The following is a 22751-nucleotide window of genomic DNA, read 5'->3' as shown; positions in this document are numbered from 1 at the left end:
GTGTATATATATATATATATATATATATATATATATATATATATATATATATTGTGTCAGGCAAGGTAATTGGTAGATCCAGCGGCTGTCAGGATACAAGTTTGTAAGGGGGAAGAAATGATACAAGCACATAAGAACTAGCAATTAACATCTCAGAACAGTGGCCATTTAGTGCCTTATTTTCCATACTGAATGCTGTGCTGAATGCTTCTGTACAAATACATGTACAGCCGCTCTCCAAAAAGGTACAGACATGCAAAATTCCTGCTCAGCTAACCATGAATCCTCAGCTGTTTTTTACAAAGTGTCATAAAACACGTTGTTGTTTGCAGTGAAAGTACATCGATGATGTGCCTTCACCATGGATCGACTGGATAGACAATACAGACTAAAAATGTGTTTGGACAGCAAATTTCTGTTCCACAGACACATGCATACAGCTTTTAAGGAAACTGAAATAGCATTAACCCCACCAGTATATGATTTATAACCAATGTATTTGTCAATTTAACACTGACAATTTAAGGAACTTGCACTGTGTGGATCTGCCTTTGACCACTGGATGTAAACCTCCTTTGTGAGGATGACAAAATTTGCCTTTTGTGAGCAAATTTCACTAAGACAGTTTTGTCTGGTGCTGTATGCGTCCTGCAAACTGTAAGCTTAGTACACTTTCTAGACTCCAGTCCAATCTCTATTGTATTTTTCACAGCCTAATACAAGAGCTGAGTGTAGCTTAAATAACAGTTTATAAAGCTGTCTGAGAATTGATGGTGTGGACAATACGGGTGACATATTACAGGCTGACAGAAATCAAATTCCATAAAAGTGAAATTGAAAACCCTCCATGAGGTGGCCTTGCTGCTGAGTAGACAGCTCGTTTTAAAGTTTTCAGAGGACTGGAGAAAGCCAGCGTCGCGTGTTGCAGCCCATTTTTAGAATAGGCCACAGACCCATGAATTCAAACACTACTAATTCTCTGTCATATATTATTTCATCTCTATATTTTTTCCTGTCAGATTAGGTTGTTAAAGTGTTGCCTGTGAATATCTGATGGCTGATTTGGAGGATTTTACAGTCAAACATATGTGAATGGGGTCATAGAACAATGATGTTTATATTGTATTTGAACATTTCAAATATAGAAAAGGGAACTTAATTAAGGTGGCATTGAATAGAAACAAAGGTTAAAGGTCCACTGCTAGGGTTTACATGTGGTTTGTTTATAAAAGAACATATGAATCAGTATTAAATTAAAAAACCCATTTGTTACTGAAAGAAATAGCTTCAAGGACAAATGAAGTCAGAGACCCAGTGCAGGAGTTGTATTATTTTGTTGTGATTTCACCTTGAGTGTATTCCTGCAGAGAATAGAATGTAGCCTCCTTCGCAAACAATGAATGACAAAGTTATGGAGTTAAATGACCTTTTAGAACAGGAATTGGCAAAGTGTCAGCATTTGTCAGTCATCTTCATCAGTTGTCTGCCTTAAAATGTCATCCACGCTGAAGATAACATACATGTACTGTAAAACCAGAGACACTGAAGAAGGACATTGTTAAATGGCTTTGTTTTTTTATTTGAAAAAATGACGCCAGTGAACATTTCTGAACTGGTCTTGCTTGCTTTTTTAACTTTGCTCTTGTTCCCACAGTATTTTTAGCAAACTGAGGATTTTGGCACAAACTCAGATTGTGACCGGAACAAACTGACAGATAATATTTTATTTTCGAGCCGAAACAGTGCATTGACAGAAATTAATTGGCATCTGTTGAATTTTTTAAACAAAAATACCAAACATTCTCTACTTCCAGCTTCACAGATGCAAAGAATTGATGCTTTTCTTTGACCAAAATATGAACTTTGAGTTGCACATAAAAAACAAAGCTGTACTATCCTGCCTATCCTAGCCCCATTTGGCCCCTGGCCACAGTTAGATCACTGAGGTTTTCTGACGATGGACTTTTGTCCCATCTGTCCCAAGATCCAGGCGGAGAACTAAGGGTGACCGAGCTTTTGTAGTTGTGGCTAACACCCTCTGGAACCGTCTTCCCCTTGTCTTAAAAAACACAGCTGATTGTTTTAAGAAGCTGTTGAAAACTCACTTATTTCATTTCATTTCTTCTTCTTCTCCCGTTTTAACTTTTCTTCAGTGTTTGCATTGTAGAAATCAGGTATTGAAAGATGCTTCATAAATACAATTTACTTTTTTCTCTACGTGACTGTCTTCATGTGTGATGATTGGTCAGACAAAACAAGATATTTGAAGATGTCCCTTGCACTTTAAGAAAGGATGATTGATTTATTTTCCCCAATTTTCTGACTTTTTGTATGCTCTACAAGTAATTGATTGAGGAAACCTATGGAGGACCAAAACTGCCCAAGCCAAAAATGCACAAATAAAAACTTAAACAACACAATAAACAAGTTATTATTCCATTAGATTCACCAAAATCATATTCAACATAATTGCAGTCATTAATTAATGAAATGTGAGATTAATTGATATTTCTGTTCCGTTTCTGTATTTATTTGCCTTAACATTAATTCCCTTACTTATTTACTTTCCCATTTAATTTATCATTTTGTATATTAATTTATTAATTTTTCAATTTTCTCATGTTTTTATGTAGTTTGTTTCTGTATTATTTTTTGCTTTTGCATTTCCCCCCATATTTATTTCCTCAAACTTCTTTATTTCTGGGTCTTTCAAGGTGTTTCATGGGGTCAAGTTTAGATCGACATCAGAGAGCATCAGTGGCTTTCTGGGTCAGTCTCAGATTCACCACTGTTGTACCGAGGTGATGTACAGTCTGGCTAGGACTTTAATCCGGATCGTATTTTATGGAGAAAATATTTTCTGGTTTTCCCTCTTATGTCCTGAAACTGCTCTGCCTCAACTCTTACTGATTTACGGATGTACTGAAGTAAGCACTAACTAGATCTGTGATCTAGTTACCTCTTGTCTCATTTGTGGTCTGATAACAGTAAAATCATCAAAATTCAGTGTCCAATATTGCTTTTTACCAAGCTTCTGTAGCTTGAAACCTTGATAAATAAAAATGGAAAGTAAATTCATGGGAATTTAATAGTACAGTAAATAAATATAGAAACAAATTAAAACTATCAATTTAAGTTGCATTCAATAAACTGATTCATATCTGCATTTATTTTAAGTATTCTTTGGTGCATTTAATGGTATATTAATTTGTTTAATAAGGCAGTTGTTCATTTTGGATTTTACCAGCTTCCGTCTTCCATAAGCAAGATTAATTGATCTTGAAAATAACCGTTAGTTGTGGCTGTATACTGGCTTCGTGGTCTTATGGTGGACCACCATCAATACCTAACTAGAATGCAGTCTTTGGTGGATTTAAGAGGCTTTTCTGGAACTGAGATCTCCTGGAAACTGCTAATGAAATACAGCACATTAAGACAAGTCTTTTTCCTTTGTAAAATTGCCTATATTTGTGTTTTGCTATATGAAGCAGATGCCCCATGGTGATGGTCGCCTGTCGAGCCACAACATGTCCTCTCAGTACCGCATGCATTCCTACTATCCAGCAGCCACCTACCTAACTCAGGGTCTGGGCTCCACCACCTGTGTGCCAGCCCGCTTCAGCCTGGAGAGCAACAACAACAATAACAACTGCTCTGAGACCATGGCAGCCTGTGAGTGACACACAAAAGCACTCACACACACACACACACTTCTCAGGCCCCATAAAGTTTTACCCAGACTTTATTAATAGTGTAGTTAAGAACATTCAAGGGAGGATTGCACTCAAATCAAGACTGCATTAAAATTTATAAGATGAAATTAGTCTAAAGTGAAGCTTTTAAAACTTTACTTTTTTACTTTACTACTACTTCAAATGCAGAACTGTGTATCTACGACTGACTTAAGTTAAAGCAACTACAAGGAACTTTGATTTTGTGTTGACATTTTAGGCCCCTGTGGACGAAAGCTAGCACATCTGGCTAGCACATGCTTTTCTTTTTGGAAGCAAGTGAAAGAAAGAGGCAATTTATTTGGCATGCTTTTTTTAAATATCTAAATACAGCTGTTTTCAGGATGCATAGCAATGGGCTAATATATCTATTTATGGCTATGTAAGATTTAATAACTTTAATACAAACTTTTCCTAGTACTGCTTGTACACCTAGATTACATGTAAGCCTCAAACTAATAGATTTGGTTGTTGTTATGTAACTAGTTTCAGCTTTCTCCATATTACATAGCTGTTTAGGAGGAAGAGGACCAATGCAGAATCGGTTTTCATTCCTTTCAAATTCCATGAATCTCGCCGTATGTTGAATGACCGACCAAGGTTAATTCATGTTTTCATGGGGAATTGGACCCAGTGACAGGCATTAAGAATAACTACGTTATATAGAAATAGGCAGTCCTCTTGCTGATGGTCTTGTTTGCTTATGTAGATCATTATGAGGCATCAGTATTAAATGAAACTGTTTCATCACCATTTGAAAAGTCCTTGTCGTAAATTTAAATGTATGTGTTGCATTAATTTCCAAACTGAGAATTTACATGAATTAATCAAAGAAAGAAGTTTGCTCTCTGTACATATTTTACTGTTATCTTTTCTGTGTAAGGGATGACTTCAATTTAAGTAACATTATGCTTAGCTCATCAGTAATTAAAACACACATCTATTGGTGCCAATTTGCAGCTATCACAGAGAAACTGATCAATTTTAAAACAACCACAAAACTATCAAAGACCTGACAGTGCAGCTCTGTTTCTTTTCGTGTTGTTTAATGATGAAGTTGAACTGATATTTGATTTCTGGCACTCTACTCAACCAATCTCAGATAGATATCTCAGCTCAGCATGGCTGCTGACGGTGGTTGCCTGGATTTTCTGCCTTTCTCAGTACCTGTGAATGTGAGTAAATCAGATTGTGTGTATGGCTTAATATGTTCAATAAAGTATTTGTTGAACTTTGCAAGGAATGCATGATGAGAGTGAGACAAGAGGTGAGATCCGTCACAGTGCAGTGGAGAGAGTTGTTTCAGTGCACTTTAGAAAAGCTCAACTTTTAAACCGCTATTCTGTGAGAACCCTTTTCTCTCCATTTCAAAAGTGTTGCACAAGTTGCACAAATCCCAAATTGCTGGCGTCCTGTTTCACAAATGATTGTCACTCACAAATAGCAGATAAGTTTGCAAGATACAGAGGGATCTCGAATGCTCATGTATGGGTTGATAGGAACTGTATGGCCTTTGTTTAGATAAGTTGCTAAACATGTCAATGTTAGTGCAAGAGGAAATCATCTGGTGCGTGTTGTAAATTTGCCAGGCCAATGATCACCAGTGAGTCAAACAGTGAATCTGATTGCTGATTAAGTTTAAAAAGTCTGTAGGTGGCACTTTTTTCATTGTCTGTCAATCATCAATGTTAAGCTCAAATTCTTTGATATATTTATGTTATTTAAGTGCTGATGATGAATTCCTTCTATAACTAATCACCTGTATGGTCCACGTGTCCTGGAAAATTTCAGTGTCCCAAACAATCCATATTACATTTCAGTTTTGTATGGAATTGAATAGGAGTGAAGAAGCCTAAGGTTTTGTAATTATTATCTTTAATGATGGTGCAAAAACTTCATGAACGACGAATGCTACTAGAACAAAAAAGTTGTAAAAGATGAAAGCAGATTGTTCTAGAACAGGGGTATTGTATATTATTACTCATTTATAAAGGACATAGGGGAAGAGCGTCATTACTACAGCATCAACATCCTTCTTTTAGTGAAATACATTGCTGACACCACCTGCATCTCAAACCTAAGGACCCCCACATCTTCCATCGTACCTGTATTTGTTTATGACTTTCACCTGTCCGTTTCCTGTGAGGGTCCCACGTCGGCCTCCAGCTGTGAATTGCCATGCTCCATTACAATATAACAACACTCTCATTGGGTGGTCCCACATTTGGTGTCAACTCAGACTCCCAACACCAGAGAAACAAACCACCTATGCCAGTGGTTTTGATGATTCATTTCTCTGGATTTAATTAAAGCCTACATTTGGACTTTCTTATTAAAAAGAGCCATTTACCTCTTTGCCTATATATAATATATATATATATATATATATATATATATATATATATATATATATATATATATATATATATATATATATATATATAAACACACACACATGCACACACACGCACAAAGTATATATTCTTCTCTGATATGTAGAAAACATTGTACTCTCCCAGATGTCATTTTAATAGTAATATTACTTTTGAATAATGCAACTTATGTTTCACTTAACTGTGTTAAACTTTACCTGAGGTTTACTAAACAAATATGAATTCAGGCTAATGCGGTCTGCCATATCTTCTTTTGCGTTAATATTAAGGAATATTTTTGAGGCTTTTGAGGCGTAAATCTATCTTGTATTATACTAGAAAAGGCAGATTTCAGACACAGCAGAGAAAAGTAGAAAAACTGCTGATATTGAGCTTCAGGTGATTGTTGTTGCATCATGTGATGAGTCTGGACAGACCTGGATGTAAATTCAATTTGAGTGGTTGGCAGAGACATACAACCACAAGGTTAATTGTAGTTTGCAGTAGAAAGATGCTTTTTCTTTCCAATTCTGTTGTGTTTCACCTACACCAAAATCTTAAGGTCTGTCTTTGCTCTTCTTCTTTTTGTACAAAGTCTTATACTACAATAATGTGATAGATCAGAAGTAGGGTCTTCTAAAGGATGACATTATTATAAAACAATTTTCAGTATCTCAAGCTTGAAGATGTTTTTTGGAGGTCTGTTGTCAGCCTAAACATGTGCTGTCAACTGCAAATGTGTGGGTGGGTGTCGTATCTAAACAGGAGGCTTCCACAGACTTCAGGGCTGAAGATTAGCCCTGTTACTGCAGAGAAGGCTTTTTGTAAGAGCCCGTGTCTCAATATGTTGTTGTGAAACATTTTTGATGTCCCTCTCCTTGTCTGTGCCATTGTGTCTGTGCAAGTCTTGGACTGTGTCCTTGATGTTGTTTCAAGGCTTATCAGCTGAGTATAAATCACTCTGCAGGTTTAGGAGCATGTTGTTCTTCTGAGCATCACATGATGAACTTGACAGTGTCTTATGTAATGTGGCTGCAAAATTGTTTCTCTGTTTCTATTTCAGAGGCAGAGGCCTTATGTTGTTGGGTTGTCCGTGCGTCTATCCATCTGTACTTGTGGCGCTATTCTCGTGAACATGATATCTCAGGAATACCAGGGAATCAGGGAATTTCTTCAAATTTGACACAGATGTTTACTTGGACTCAAGTTGGAACTGATTGGAATTTGTTGGTCAAAGGACACTTACAATTCACACTTTTGACCATTACAAAGAATTCATACAGTAGTTAAGACAAAATTTCACACAAATGTCTCATAGAACAAGATGAACTGATTTCATATCCAAAAGGTCAAAGGTCAGCTTCACTGTGACAACATAATGCTCTACAGAAACACTTTTTGGTCCATTATTCAACATCATAACTCAGGAACAGAAGGGGAGATTGTGACCATATTTCACATTTGGTCAGATACAGAACTGGTGACACTAATCTTGGGTGTCCACTGTGCTGATTGTATAGATCTTCTGTGCTGTCGGGTTGAAGTCCATGAAGTTTGTAGCTTCTTTGCAGCAGCATCCACATTTGAAGCATTGTAGTTCACCACAAGCTCATTGGTTCTGCTGATATTGAGCTTCAGGTGAATGTCGTTGCGCCGTGAAATGAAGCATGTTTCTCACTGGTGATGATTCACTGGAATCTTGCATGTCAAAATAGTGATAACTTCCATTTCACCAAGAAAGACATTACCTTTATTTAAATTCCTTCAAAGTCTTCACTACATAAATTGTACTTGAGTGGTCGGCGCAGGCAAACAACCACCAGGTGGTATTTCTAGTTTTTTAATAGTCTGAATTACTGTAATGTACATTTTAGTTGCTCTTACCATTTATTTGCATTATTAATGAATAATCTGTTTATTATTTCCTTGATTTACTTCACAACGTGTGAAAGACATCATGAAAATGTCCATCAAATGAGCCCATGGTGGTTTTGAAATCACTTGTTTTCTCTGACTAACAATATAATACCTGATAAATATTTAGTTTACTATCAAAGAACACTGAAACGTGTAAATATTCACTTTTAAGAGGCTGGAACTATTTATTTTGGCTTAAAAAAACTGACTATCAAAATAGTCACTGATCATTTTTCTATTGAATTTTATCATGGATTGATTGATTTGATTTGACATTTGCTGCAGTACATCAAAATCAGTCACATCTCCTTTTAATCCTTGAATTGTTTCGCATTGAGCGAACATGTTGTGTAGCTCCGGATCCCTTCATGAGGAGGCTGTGAGCCCAGAGCCTACCTGCCCTCCCCTTCTACCTGGCTGCCAAACAGCGCCCCGTCAGATTTATCTCCCTCCTAGGATAGGGCTAATCAGTTGGCCAAATACAGAGATCCAAATAACCTTCAGGAGTGCCACGCTGTCCTTTCCCCTCCCCTCCTCGCCTCCTCCTCCTCTTCCTCCTCACTCTCCGCCCTCCCCCTCCGCAGGCCCCGCTGTCTCCGCAAAATTGCCTTCTGGAGTTAGTGAGCGGGAACAGTTAAGATTTACAAACAATGATGAAGCTTGTCATGCGTCTTTCTCCATCCGTCACGGCGGGCCGGGCGGAGCTGTGGGTAGAGCCGTCCTGGTGTTCTTCATAAAAGCCAGCTCTCTGTGAAATACGCCCCCGGCCGGCCTGTTTACTGCCCCGCGCTCGTCAGCAGCCCCGCTGCCGTAAATCGCAGAGCGGGAGGTGACAGCGCAGTCCATCAAACTCCCACCCCACCTCGCTGCCCTCCCAACATCTTACCTCACACTGCACCCACCCCCGCCTCCCCCCTTCCTCCATATATACACATACACACACAGAGACACACACACTCACCCTGTTTCTCCACAAACACCCGCCCCACTTCCTCACTAAGATCTGACCGGGGAGGCTCAGATGAGCTGCTCCAAAAGAGTTATAGCTGCTTCAGTCTTACAGGAGACAGCTTCAAGCCGAGTCTATCGCTGTTTATGTTCTTTCTTTCTTTTTTGTCCTTGTCTAGAGTTTCTCAAAATTCAAAACTGGTCGAAGTTTGCAAGCTGTCCGCACAGCAACTTTCCTTTCACGTACTTCTTACTTTTTTTGAAAACAAGATTTATACTAAACTTCAGAATCAAGTGCTGCTATGCCGACTGTACGTTTGTCTGTTTTGTTATATTGGTGTCAGCACAGAGCGTACAGTAATTTAAATGCAAATCAGATTGTTGAAGTATTGCAGATGTTAATCCTGCTAATCGATAGACCTGTGTGAGCCCATTAAGTTAGAAATCCATTACTATCTTTCTAGATGATATTCTATTGATTTTTCTTGCTTCAATCTATACTGTACTGTACACCAAAGTGAGTTACTGCGTATAAAGTCTGTCGTTTCAGGTTCTCCACCTCCTCTGAAAAAAACCAAGTAAAAAAACGACAGAGAGATTGGCGTCAGTAAGTTTCTTTGTTTCGTGTGTAAAATAGGCTTTACCTGCGTTCAGATCAGATTTCTTGCACTTGCTCACACCCACACACTCTCTCACATACACACATAAAGACTTACAAAGTCCCTGCAAACACACACACACCACATGTACTCACAAACACACACTTGTGACCACACTCATTCTGGAGATGTCAAAGAGGCCTCTCACTCTTTTGGATTTATTAAACCTGAAACAAATCGGTACTTCCAACCCAAGAGGTGACCTTTTCAAAGGAAGTGCTGTTTCATGTCATGTAGCAGCAAGAGTTCATTTCCTTGGTCACTGACATGCTGAGAACATCACTCACCTCAGTACATGCACTCTGTGTTCTTTTACTACCTGAGAAACATTGAGGCTAGAAGATTGGTATTGGTTTGGATGGTGGAGTCATGTTTGCATCTTGATTATTTATACTGAATCAGCAAGTTTTAAGTACCTCAAGTATCCCATTAAATGTTGGTTGTGATGGCAAAGTTTAGACTAAAATTGGTTGAAGAATGAAGTCTTTCAGATGGCTAGGTTTAATTTTATATGATTATATAATTTCACCATATAGTAATAACCAGCTATATGTATTTCTATCTATCTATCTATCTATCTATACTGTAAATATACTATATACTGGTTTAAAAGCTTATAGCTGACAGTCTACCCTGCTTTTTTGACATTGCTGTATTGCTTCTCATTTCTGCTCAAAGTTGATGTTGGACCAGAAACACAGAAGATGCACATGGGCAGGCAGTGCACACAGGAAATGGCTTTCTGCGCTAAACCATCTTAAGTTAGAGTTTTATAAAACTAGTCATGCTTTTGTAATTTAGACGGAATTAATTTATATATATATATTTTATTTTCTAATTGTTTGTCCATGGCAAAGTTTCCTTTAATAATTATATAACACCTTTTCTCAAATAAAATTCAGTAAACACCACATACTCAAAAAAATGACAAGATGTCGCAGTTTTAAAGTAAAGATTGTACTACCTTCTAACCTCATAGAGATTCCGGCTTATAAAACAAATTTTCGTAGAGGTAAATGCTTGATCCACTAGAAACTTGATTCAATCTGTAAGTAAGAGCCAGCCGCACGGAAAGTGACCCTGCTGGGGCCCGTCAGGACCCGGAGGGCCTTACTGAAAGTGTGGCTGATTGAGTGCCTCTCCTGGCTCTTGGTTACAGTGGGGAAGTCCTGTGTGGCCTGTCAGATTGTCTTCCCCACCCTGCTGTGCTGCTAAGTGCCCTGATAGTCTCTGGGGCTGTGGATGGGCTAAATACCAGTGTAATTGTCTGCTCGGGGCACAAGTGCCATTGTAATGTGTTGTACAACACCACCATTAACACAGGCCTGGGGCTGTGGAGACATTAAATGGCTAGGGCTGTGTAGTTTATGTCCTCTTCCCCTCACTCTCTATTTCTCTCTCTCTCTCTCTCACACACACACTCTCTCATACTGTCCTGCTTCAAGGGACTTGAAACGAAGCGCGATTCTATTGACTTCTGTTTTATCTAATGCTTTTTGTGCAGCAATATTTAGTTATCAAAGGCAGTGTGAGTTATCTCAGTTGTTCTGTGAATGCTATATGAGCAGTGTGAAGTGCTAGAACTAGAACTTTGCTTGAAAAATGCATAATTTTAATGACATTAACTGAACTCTCTGGGCAGTGTCTTATTATTGTGCATACACAATGATCGAAGTATTAGAAAAGTTGATAGAGCTGCTGATCTAGCTTTTCTTTAATTGTTTCTGTATCGTGTGTGTGTGTGTCATCATAGAATCAAAAATCAGCAGCAATTAGTTTGTGTACTTTTTCTCTCCCTGGCTTTTGCCCCTTAGACTATGTACAGATTGCCCTGACCATCTAATTGGTTGAGCTTTTTGGACCTTCAGTCAAGATCTCCTGGTACTACTGAGGGCTGAAACCTACTTTTCCGTACTTTTTTTTTTTTTTGAAGAAAGAAATATTTAGTGTGCAGTACACTGTATATATTGTGATTTACAGATGTCAGCGTGTGTTTTCCTAGAATGATGCTATAATGAATTTAACTGTAATATCTTATTTGCTTATTTGCTATGTTGGTATAAATTCACATTTTTTTGATCCTTAACTGCCTCCACGTAAACAAAGGAAATTACAAAAATTTAAAAGCAAATTTAAATTGTATCGTTCTTGGAATAATCTCCTTGTCGGGAGGGTTAGCATGGATTATACGCTTCAATACAGATGAATGTCTGTCCAAATTAATAAAACAGTTCGACCATTTGAAAACAGTCACTCACAGAATCAGAATGTGTTTACTGCAGTGTGCATAGATAGATATATGCAGTCTGCATATAAAATACATCATATACCGAATACAGAGTTGATGTTGTTTTCCTGATATCTGTGTATAAAACAAACGAGGTTAGTTTTGGTGCCCCCTCTCTAATCATACTCTTGTAGTCACTTTCCTTGCATTGTTTTTTTTAGAGAGGGGTGGTTTAGCGTGGATTGATAAATGATGTTGCCTTGGCAGCTCTCTGAAACAGCTGAACGACTTGGATAAACACATATGGCAGCTTTAGCACCCGCGGGAGGCGTCCTTCTTTCCATAGCAATATATTTCACTCTTCCTGTGTCCTTTACTTTGGCATTTTTCTTACCCTGTCGACTCACAATGAATGTCTTGTTTAAAATGTAATGATAGAAAAGTCCCGCAAATATCGATCGGCCGCCTCAGCTCATTATTGCATATCCATAACTTTTCGACGGATCATGCCAAAAAGCCCAACGATAGACTGACAGGCCATTTTGTGAGTTGATGGGGCACAGTAGCCGAAATGGAGATTTAACATAGGGACGAGGGCTGTGTCACGCCTCTCCGGCAGTCATCTTCACCGGGGACAGATTGGTTAACAATGCAGGAGCAAAGGTTCTTCTCTGCTTAATTAGCCTTTGACCCCGACACTGATGCCTTCTGTCAGCCTATGTTGGCCCCTGAGCTCCACAGCAAACCAAGAATGAGCATTTAAGTGTTTTCTGAACCCCCATAATGGCTGCATAACAGACTGCATCCCTTTGAACAACTGTCTCAACAGCTCTTCATTTGGAAGATGAGAATGAGAAATATGTGGAAGATTTAACTGCGTAAACAGTAAAATGAATAGTCCTTACTCATGATAGTGCAAAAGCTATTATTTAGCTCTCTGATGAAGGTGTTTGATGTGGCTTGAAATTACTAGTAGCTCAGGCTTACTGGAGTCACAGTTCAGCATAGGCACTTGTGGCATTTGCTCTACCAGCACTAGCAATATTTCAGAAGCCTTTATTTTTTCCATTGAAAACCCCATTTGGTTGGTTTAAGTAGAACCTCAGTTGGTGGATCAAACCAAACTATGGTAACAATGTTACCACAAGGTTTGGCATGTGCCTCAAGTGAAGACCAGGTCTGACAGGCTACCTTCACACAGCAAATAAAAATACCAGCTTGGATGTCCGTTTCCTTGATGTAACAAAGATCAAAGGTTGTTAGATTATCAAACATGAAATTTTCAATTGTGTCTCCTTGCAATTAGCCATGCTAACAGCATGGTGTGCAATGTTGTCAACCACTTTGGTTCAGACTGTCATCTCTGGATATTCTTGATGCCCAGTAGATGAATCGTAATTACCAGCAGGTTGACATTTAGGATTCAGGGTGAAACATCGACCACAGCTGTTGGATGGATAGATTACTGTAAATGGTGGTAAAGACATTCATAGTGTTTGGTGATCCCCTGATTTATCATCTAGCACCATCATTAGGTCAACTTTTCAATTTGTTCATTGCTTTGGTTTCTCTATCTAACATTTGATTTTCTTTACAATGAGCATTATAGCATCACAGAGCCGCTAGCATTTTCAGCGCAAGAAGTTAATGTTTGCAGTGACAACTGCAAAACTGCAAATGGTTATTCTGAACATGTCTGCAAAACATTCACTGTCAACAGATTTCGTTTGTTTTCCATACAGTGTTCACTCATAGCAACTAAAGCATGAGCCATCAAGGTATGTTAAGGCCACAAAGCACAAATCCTATGACAGTGAATATAATGCATGCATTTACCAGTATATGAAGAGAAAATCTAGGAGACAGGTTGCACCTTCAGTGTTATGTAGTTGCATGTTATCAGTTCTGAAGCAAAAATTGTATCATGAATGAGAAGTTGTTGTTCATTTAAAGCACATAACATAAATGTGTTGGGGCGAAAAAAAAAAGCAGACAGGACATTTGATACGTGCATACATCTTTGTGCACTGCTTTGAGTCCAAATTTTTATCAGACATTGGTTACATCATAAAAGACTTTCAGAATTGAGAGTCAGTGAAAAAAGTCAGAAATGAGCAGTGGTTTGAAACAGGGGGTGAAGGTCTGCAGTGTGAACATCAGCTGAGTGGCATGAGCCTCCACTGTTCAGTGCTCAGTATTTAAAGCCTGCCTGCCTGCCTGTCTGCCCTTTCACTGAGTTTTCTGGGCCATTAAGTCCTGCTGCCCCCCTGATGATGAGGATCCAGACACCCATATAATTTCTGAGGGGAATGTCCATCTCTACAAGGGTCGTCCTCAGTTGGACACTCACAGGACCCTCTCAAACTGGCCAGAGACAATGTTTTAGACACACCTCGTATCATTTTAATGGGAGCCATTTAATCCCGGGTCAACCTTGTCATGTGACAGGCAACTCTTCATTCTTAAGATTGAATTTTTGTTCCCTTGATGATAGCCTCCACTAAGTGCTCTTGTCCCTGGACAGCACTGACAAATTTAGACAGTTGATTGTTTTTTGGTAACTCTTCTGTCTGCTGAAGAAGACTGTGAAATGCAATTGAAAGCTCTAAAAGCCTTAAGAGAGTTAAGATTTTTTTTGTTTGTTTTGCTTTCATACTCAGTGTCACACTTAGTGCCTCATTAATGTGGTTTCACTACAATAAAAACTTGCAACCGGCCGTATAGCAAGTGTGTCAACGTAAGACATTTCTAATTAATTTCATCACATATGAGACCTATTAACATAGTTTTTCTTGGAATTTGTAATCATAAAAAAACTAAGTTTAATACACTGTGTAGTCAAATGTATACTTAATACCCATTTTTAATTGTTGAACATGCCCCAAACCATAAGCATTAATCTACTGCTGTCCGTTTTTCTGGTTTCAGTATTTTCATCAGAATTTGGAACCTGGATGCAGAGATTTTCTCCAATTTAGCCACAAGAGAATTAGTGAGGTCGAATGTTTGGCAACAAGCCCTGCAGTGAAAACCATCTCTTCCTGGACCTGGCTTTGTGTGCAGGGACATTGTCATGTTGAAACAGGAAAAAGGGCCTTCACCAAACTGAAAAAAAGTTAGAAGCACACCACTGTCTAAAATACCGCTGCATACTGGTGGCAGCATTAACATTTCTGTAAAGTGGAATTAAAAGGCCTGTCCCAAATCACCAAGTGTTTCCAAAGTACATGGGCATCCATATATACCATGTAGGAAATTTAAGATAAAGGAGTTAGAGCTGAAACGATGACCTGATTAATTGATTACTAATGTGATAATAGATTAATCGTTTTAGTTATTGACAATGCAAAAATGCCAAACATTTGCACACTTCAGCTTCTAAAATGTGTGGATTTGTAGCTTGTTTCTATTTTATATGTACATTTTATATCTTCTGGATTTAGACTATTGGTCAGACAACAGAAGACATTTCGATGTGCCACTTCCAAGAAATTGTGATATTTTATGGATTAAAGCGTAAATAGATTAATTGAGAAAATAATCTGCATATTAATTGAATAATAAAAATAATAATTGCATGGCTACATATCCATTCCTTAACATCATTCTTGCAGTTTCTAACTACATTTGTGAAATTGTTAGTGGTTGTTTATATTTTTCATTTTTGATAAGCAAACTGAAAAGCCACTAAAGTCATAAAATCCTGGTTTAATGAGTAAGAACATCTACTACATTAATCAAAAATTACCACTGCTTCCTCTTAATTGATTTTTATGTCATTTGGAAATAAATAGATTTGAGTCGTTTTTTCATGTCTCTGCTCTTCCAGATATTTTGGCAGATCAGTCACATCTCTACAGTTTAATGCATTGTGTGTGTGTGTGTGTGTGTGTGTGTGTGTGTGTGTGTGTGTGTGTTTACTTAAGTGTTATCTACCCCTATGACCCTTGTGTACAGTGGATGAGTGTAGAGTATGAAACCCACAGAGAGAGCTTATCCTCGCTTGATCAGACTGAATTACCATCTCCTCTCACATCTGGGCTTTTGTTCCCCTCTTTGGCAGCAGCAGAAATGATTGCACCTTCATTGACTCCCTCCCTCCCTCTCTTAACAGGACAAGTGGGAGGTTAAAAAAGCTTCCTTTTGTTATTCCACACAAAGACTGTTTAATAGTTTGGAAATCTTATATAGAGTGCTGAGTGACTGGGAAAAGGGCAAAAGTTCATTCAGCAGAATAAACTCTCTTTCAGCATTACCAGCAGGTAAAGTCTCTGTCTTGTTACAAACATTTTTTGTACACAGCCTGAACCTCAGATAGACTCTATCTTACTTAAGACCTTCTCTTTTCATGGTTCACAAGGAGATTACATAGCAAGTGCACTTACTACCACTCACAACTTCAACTCAGTATCAGCAGGACTGTGCTATCAGAGCTGAAAACTCAAGGATCTCGTCTGCAAAATGGTATTAGCATTTGTTTGGTGTCTAAAACTAAAAATCAAAAGCTTTGACATGGACAGATGGCTGTTAAAGTTTTATTGCCACAGAAGTTTACTTGTCTGCTTGGGGTTTTGTTCCTAAAAGCGTTGTTGCTAAACTATGGTTGCAAATTGGCAGCAGCTGGTGGACTGTGTTGCGCTGTCTGAATTTGTCAGAGAAGCAGCCTCGTGCCGGTCATAGACCTTTGTCAAGCATTACACAAGCAATAAAATAAGCAGGATCTGTAGCAGAGGGGATCAAATCCTAATGAGGAAATACATACATTACTACCCGACTCCACTACTCCCCATTGCTCTGGAGTTTTGGCTTTTTTCAGCTCATTGTTTTGGTTTTAGAGGCCACAACTTTTCTGATTCCATCCTCTCCGCTCCGCTCTGTAACTGTTTGCTAACGACATTGTCACATCAACGTAGAGATACATCAGTACATCAGTGTTGTTTCCTCTGTCCCCAAGTAACCAAAAAAAAAAAAAAGAAAAAAAAAAAAGCAGTCATTCAGTTAAATAAACTGTCTGATGGAAGTATGAATCTTGCCAGTTTCTGATACTTGGTGCTAAGGACTCATTTTGGTCTATACGAAAAATATAAAAATAAAAAGGCTGGTGTCGGATACCCAGCCATACATTTATTAATAGGAATACAATGAAATCCTGACATGAAGAAAAGTAGAGGAAAAACGACATAAATTAAATACAAAGAAAGGAAGGGAAGCAGAGGGGAGAGCTGAAGAACTGTTGTTTAAAAAGTTGTTGAAAAACTGTCATCTGCTCACCACCATCAGCTTAAAACCAAGACCATAAAGTTGAGAGTCATGACTCCAGAGCTGTTTGTTTGCACTTCTTAAAATCTTGGTGCTTGTGTGTTTTGCAATGAGAACATGATTCTAAGATTTCTTCTTCTTTTAAATAGTAATGGCCTAAATATTATAGCACTGGGGAAATCATGCTTCAAGACAGTAAATAAGTTGTTATTCAGAACAAAAGTGGATGGTTGCAAAGTGTATTAACAATGGAGTCAGCTCGTGACATTTGACAAATGGTTAGACTAGTCGATTAATTAGTCTATCAACAGAAAATTAACAAAAACAAGTCGCATCATTATCTGACATGTTGGCAAAAATGCCAAAATGCTTTTCAGATTTTCTTACTTTATATTATAGTAGATTTATATTTTTGGACTGTTTGAAGATGTTATCTGAGCATCTGAAAACTCTTTAGAGGCTTTTCTTTTTTCTTTGTCTCTGACATTTGACCAAACAATTAATAAAACAAATAATAGAAAATGTCTTAATTGTTTAATTAGTTGCAGCCCTAGTGTCACGCTGCTTGACGACTAATTGAGAACAAGGCTTTCTGGTGTTTCAGCAACATTAATCTGTATTAAGCAGGAGAGCAGAGGACAGTCTGATGCAACAGAGTACATGTGTACAGCAGTGTGTCATGATTTAACATCTCCAGTGAAACTAACACGTCCAGTTGCTTTCAGCTTTTAATTACATCTTAGATTTCCTGCTGATGAACAGGCAGAGAATTAACACTGAATGGGCTAATTCACAGCTGCTCTCCCCCACTCACATGCTGTACAAGTAGACCGCTGAGGGATAAAAAAAAAAAAAGAGCTGGGTGCACTTAGCTACACAAACATTAGTATTAACGATTGGGCTGCCAGTTTGGAATTGGTGACAAACTGCAGACGGGCAAAAATTGGAGTCCGAAACCAATCAGGAAGTTAATGAGGAGAAAAATTACTCCTCCTTCCCCTCCCACCACTGCTGAGGAGGAGAGCGAGAGTGAGAGAGAGTGAGAGGTGGTGGAGGGTGAGGGATGAGGAAGCATGAGGGAGGCCAATGAAGTCTGAGGATCCTAGGAAACACTGGACATCCACACTTTTTTTTAGATAATTCCCTTACAAAACAGTAATTTAAATTTCTTCCATGGGTACCTCTCCTTTTGATAACTAATATATTAATCTCTATAACGATTAGGGCTACGAGTAATCATTGTTTTCAAGATTGACTCATCTGCAGAACATTTTTCTGATCGATTGATTGATCTGGTCTTTTAAATGTCAGAAAACTGTAAAAAAAAAAAAATTCATCACAGTTTCTCAAGGCCCAAAGTGATGCCTTGTGGTTTGTACCAACTCTACGTAAGCTAAAAAGTAGCCTAATTTGAACCTAATTTCTAATTTAGGAGAGAGTTTATGTGCAACATTTTAAGGGTTGCACCAGCAGAAACAGTTCCAACTTAAATTTTAGCCGCCTAGCCCTTCCTAGGTGTAAAATCCTTTATACAATAGCAATGACATGAAACAGAATAGGTAAGATGAACCTACATCTCTGTAGTGCAACCGAACATCATTCTAGCTTTAGTATTAAACTATCATCTTGTTTAGTGTGGATTTGCTCCCCAACTTCACTCTGAAGTGTAATAACGTAGGACATCGTGCATGAATTAGATTACACCACAATATTGTTGCACAAAGTACAGACATAGACTCTGAAGGTTGATATAAGATATTCATGTTATTCTTTGATTTGATCGTTCATGCTGACATTTCTCTGGTGTGCTGTGATGCTATTCTCCCCACACCCTCCTTCAACCACTGCCCCCTGGCAGACTGGATCCTTGTCGTCAATCTCCAATAGCCACAATTGGACAATATGAAAATAGGAACAATCTACCAACCTATCGATCTGCCCTCCATCAAAGTTAATGGGAAGGATTGGCATATTACCTGGACGAAAAATTGGACTTGGTGTACGCACTGCATGCAATTGTGTAAAGTGTAAAGTTGTGTTATTTGTATGCATCTTAAGGAGACTGGGTTTAGTACGTTGCATTTTACTGCTGTAGATGTTTGAGGTTGATTTAATTTTAACTGCTTTATATAATGTTTGCAGTTGGTAACACTTTCTATGAAGACCACATCTATAGTGTGTTATGGGGCATTCATAGTGAATTATAATGCATTCATAACGTTTTGTGACTACACTCACAAAAACGCATAATGCTTTTTGATGTACTATATTAGCAGTCAGAAAACATAGAATGAATCATAGCTTCAAGTATCTTATGGATGCTCTCTGGTTATCAACTAGTGATTGACTGGTGGGGTTTATTATACATTATGACTACTGCTGCTCATCTGTAAACACCTCAGCAGTCAACTGTAGTCAGGACTTATCATATGTTTGTAGCATCACTGTCCTGTGAGAACCACATGTCTCTAAAAAGTCAACTTCTCATGAACTCAGAAAACCAGCCTTGTTTTCATCTTTATGAGGATGCAATTTCCATCTTGCAGAGAGTTTGTACTGGTGTTTGTCTTTTTCATAGAATAGATCAATTACAAACCGAACCATATATCAGAATGGCTGTCAATAATTTTGACTCCATTTGATAGTAATTAATCTGAGTCTGTTGACGAGTACGTAACAGACTGAGAATCTTGACAGATAAATGGCATGCAATACAGCTTGATAGAGGTTATAAATAAGGATAAAACAATAAAAAATGTGATTAAGGTCCACAATGGTTAGTAACATTCAAATGTACAAACATAGTAGCTTGCGGGCCTCACAGTGTTATTAGTGTGTGCAGTAGCTGTAGACGAGTATTAAACTGGGTGGATGCACATAGCTCTCATGTTAACTGTAAAAGAGCTAATGGTTTTGCTTTGTGTTTGTGTCTTCCGTTTTTGATGACTGATTCAATTTGCTATAAATCCCGAGCTTTGCTAAGAATCATTTTACTGTACAGTCATATTTATATCAGGCGAATACAGCCCGAACAGAGAGGGCCATTTATTCTGCAGTGCTGATGATACCACTCTGCTGTTTTGTCTCTCTCACTATAGTATTTCTGTTCTCCTTTTTATTTTCTTGACTTACAGTACGCCGACATTTTTCATTTTATGCGTGCTGCCGTTCTGAGGCAATATGAATTTATCATATTAATGACTTTGAGGAGTATCCAAGAAAAAAAGATTTGATTTGTAGCTCAATACCCGAAAGAGACGTGAAAGATTTGAGGTTTACTTATTTTTCAAATGTATAAACATACTTTATTGTAGTGGGACAACAGTGCTTTTGTTGTTGTTGTTGTTTGTTTGTTTGTTTGTTTTACCATAATTATGTTGTAAATTTTTAAGGTTAAAATGAAGCCAGTATTGTCTTAATTTGAAACATACAAACACAGTAATCTACTTTATTCCCTAATCTATCAGATTCATCTGGTTATGCTTGATTTTTACATTTTAAGATTTAAGTACCACTGCTAGGATACGTACACATTACTCCAGCAGTGGTATTTTACCACTTACTACGAGCACATTTTGTAATAGCCAAGTTTTGCTGATCTGACGTTGATCTCACAATCTGTAGAGTATTCCAGTATTCCCACAACAAAAAACTCTCTTCATATATGTACCTCTTTGACTAAAGTCTGATTTTAGACCTCATCACTGTTAACACCAGATCATCTTACAGTTCAGGCTTTCTTTGTCATCCTTTAATGTCTGCTCTGATAAAGAAATGAACTGTACATTTGTTTCATGCGTCCATGTAAATCTTTTTTATCTTTGGTTGCTTCCTGTATCTAATGGGATTCACCAGAGCAGTACTTCATGTGATACAGCATGTCCTGTCAGTATCAAAGTTCAGCACCAGTTGTAGATTTAACCTACCTGGAACTCACTTTTCTAACCTAAAGGTGGGAGCAGTGGACGAACTCTACTGCATCATTGATCAACTACAAGAAATAACTGAAAATGTAAACGTCAGGCATTACCTGATGATCCTGATAGATGTTGGAGTAAAGTAGATCTGTTGTCATTGTACATTTCAAGCCAGGACAACTGAAGTTTGCTTCAATAAGTAGTAGTCAAACCATCATGCTACCAAAAAAAAGCATTTATCCCCACATAGTAAATGGATTGGTGTTTGCTCAGACACTTTTTGAGCTGATTATCTGTTATCACTGTTACTGAGCAACTTATTTAGAAAATGTTTTTAGAAAAAAAAAAGTAAATGCTATGAAGTTTTTGCAGGTTTGCAGTTGCAAAGATCTTTAGGAGGGAGAGTAGGCGAGTGGCCCAACAGACGGACTCCAACAGGCTGGTTACAAAATATCACACATTTCCCAAATCAACCATAATTACCATTTAGACTATCAGGAGGGCATGTAACAACACAAGGTGTCACAGGAGTAGACCTTTATAAAACATCAAGCATGTTTAATAAATAAAATGCAACCCAGAGTATAAATGTCAGTTTTGCACGCATTTGGGAACAAAAGCATTGCACAAATTATAAATTTGACCTGTTGGTGGCGCTAGACTAACTGTCAGGGGAGCGCCAGTGGTTATATTTCATCCTGACGGAAATATGAATGTGTGCAGTACTTTTCATTGCCATCCTTCTGTCTTTGGATGTTCAGATGAAAATTAACAGAAGTAGTTGTGTGTGAAAAATGAAAAAACAACCTGAAAGAGAAGCTCAGTCCCTGCCTACTTTCACACCTGCACACACCCAAAGTTAGAAAAAATAGACAACTTGCAGATGGACAATCCAACAAGCACTTTGTTTGAAGCATGCAGCGATCTTAAGTGTGTCCGCTAACTTCCTCAGTGGATCTCTGAGCAGGACTCTTGTCTGTCTCGTCTCTGCAGTCTTCTCACCCGGCAGCATCACCACTGGTCTTGACTCCGCCATGACCTGCAGGTCCTTCAGCTCCCTCATTAACTCAGATGTCCATGTTGAGTGTGAGGCCAGCACCGAGACGCCAAACGTCACTGCCGACTCCATCATTGATGCTGATGCCACCGAGTAAAAGCAGCTAAGGTTAACATGCAACAAAAGCATTATGAGATCAGTTGAGCAAAAAATATTTTCATAGTTCAGAGTTTTTGTTCAGTTTTAGCCTCAAAGCTGTTAAATCTTCTGATGAAGGCAGTTCACCAGCATAGAAAGTGCTTGGAAAGTTAAAATATGATGTATGAGTTCATGAATAACAACATGCACATACAAGAACTAAATCACTTGATTATCAGTAATTAAGACTGGACCAGTGATTCATACCACATGCTGATTGGTTGTGTATTTGTCCTCTTCAGAAAGCAACTGGTAATGCGAAGTGGCGTGTTTTTATTATCCCATTGACAAAGTGACACAGCATGCAGAACAATGATGTTGAAATTCTTTGTAACTTCAAAATTTGCTTAGTTTTCGAACAGTATCAATTAGAGTTAGATATTAGTGGTCAATCCTTTGACAATCAGAATACAGGATTGGTGTTTGCTAAGACACTTTTTGAGCTGATTATCTGTTATCACTGTTACTGAGCAACTTATTTAGAAAATGTTTTTAGAAAAAAAAAAAGCCCAAATGCAGTCATGTA

General features: G+C 38.1%; 1 protein-coding gene across 3 annotated transcripts in view; it reads left to right on the top strand.

Moving 5' to 3' along the window:
• dmrt1 (doublesex and mab-3 related transcription factor 1) overlaps nt 1–22751 on the top strand; it is a 32415-nt gene extending 9664 nt beyond the window's left edge. Inside the window, exons 4-6 of one of the 3 annotated variants that reach the window (XM_041936203.1) lie at nt 3489–3672; nt 13260–13262; nt 22024–22751. In XM_041936203.1, the coding sequence (XP_041792137.1) occupies nt 3489–3672; nt 13260–13262; nt 22024–22184 (348 nt within the window). In that variant the 3' untranslated portion in view covers nt 22185–22751. The remainder of the gene's footprint in view (nt 1–3488; nt 3673–13259; nt 13263–22023) is intronic. The other 2 variants (XM_041936202.1, XM_041936201.1) reach the window with 2 other exon arrangements.

The sequence above is a fragment of the Chelmon rostratus genome, chromosome 5 (assembly GCF_017976325.1).
Source record: "Chelmon rostratus isolate fCheRos1 chromosome 5, fCheRos1.pri, whole genome shotgun sequence".
Classification (NCBI taxonomy): Eukaryota; Metazoa; Chordata; class Actinopteri; order Chaetodontiformes; family Chaetodontidae; genus Chelmon; species Chelmon rostratus.
This window is presented reverse-complemented; position numbering and strand designations above follow the sequence as displayed.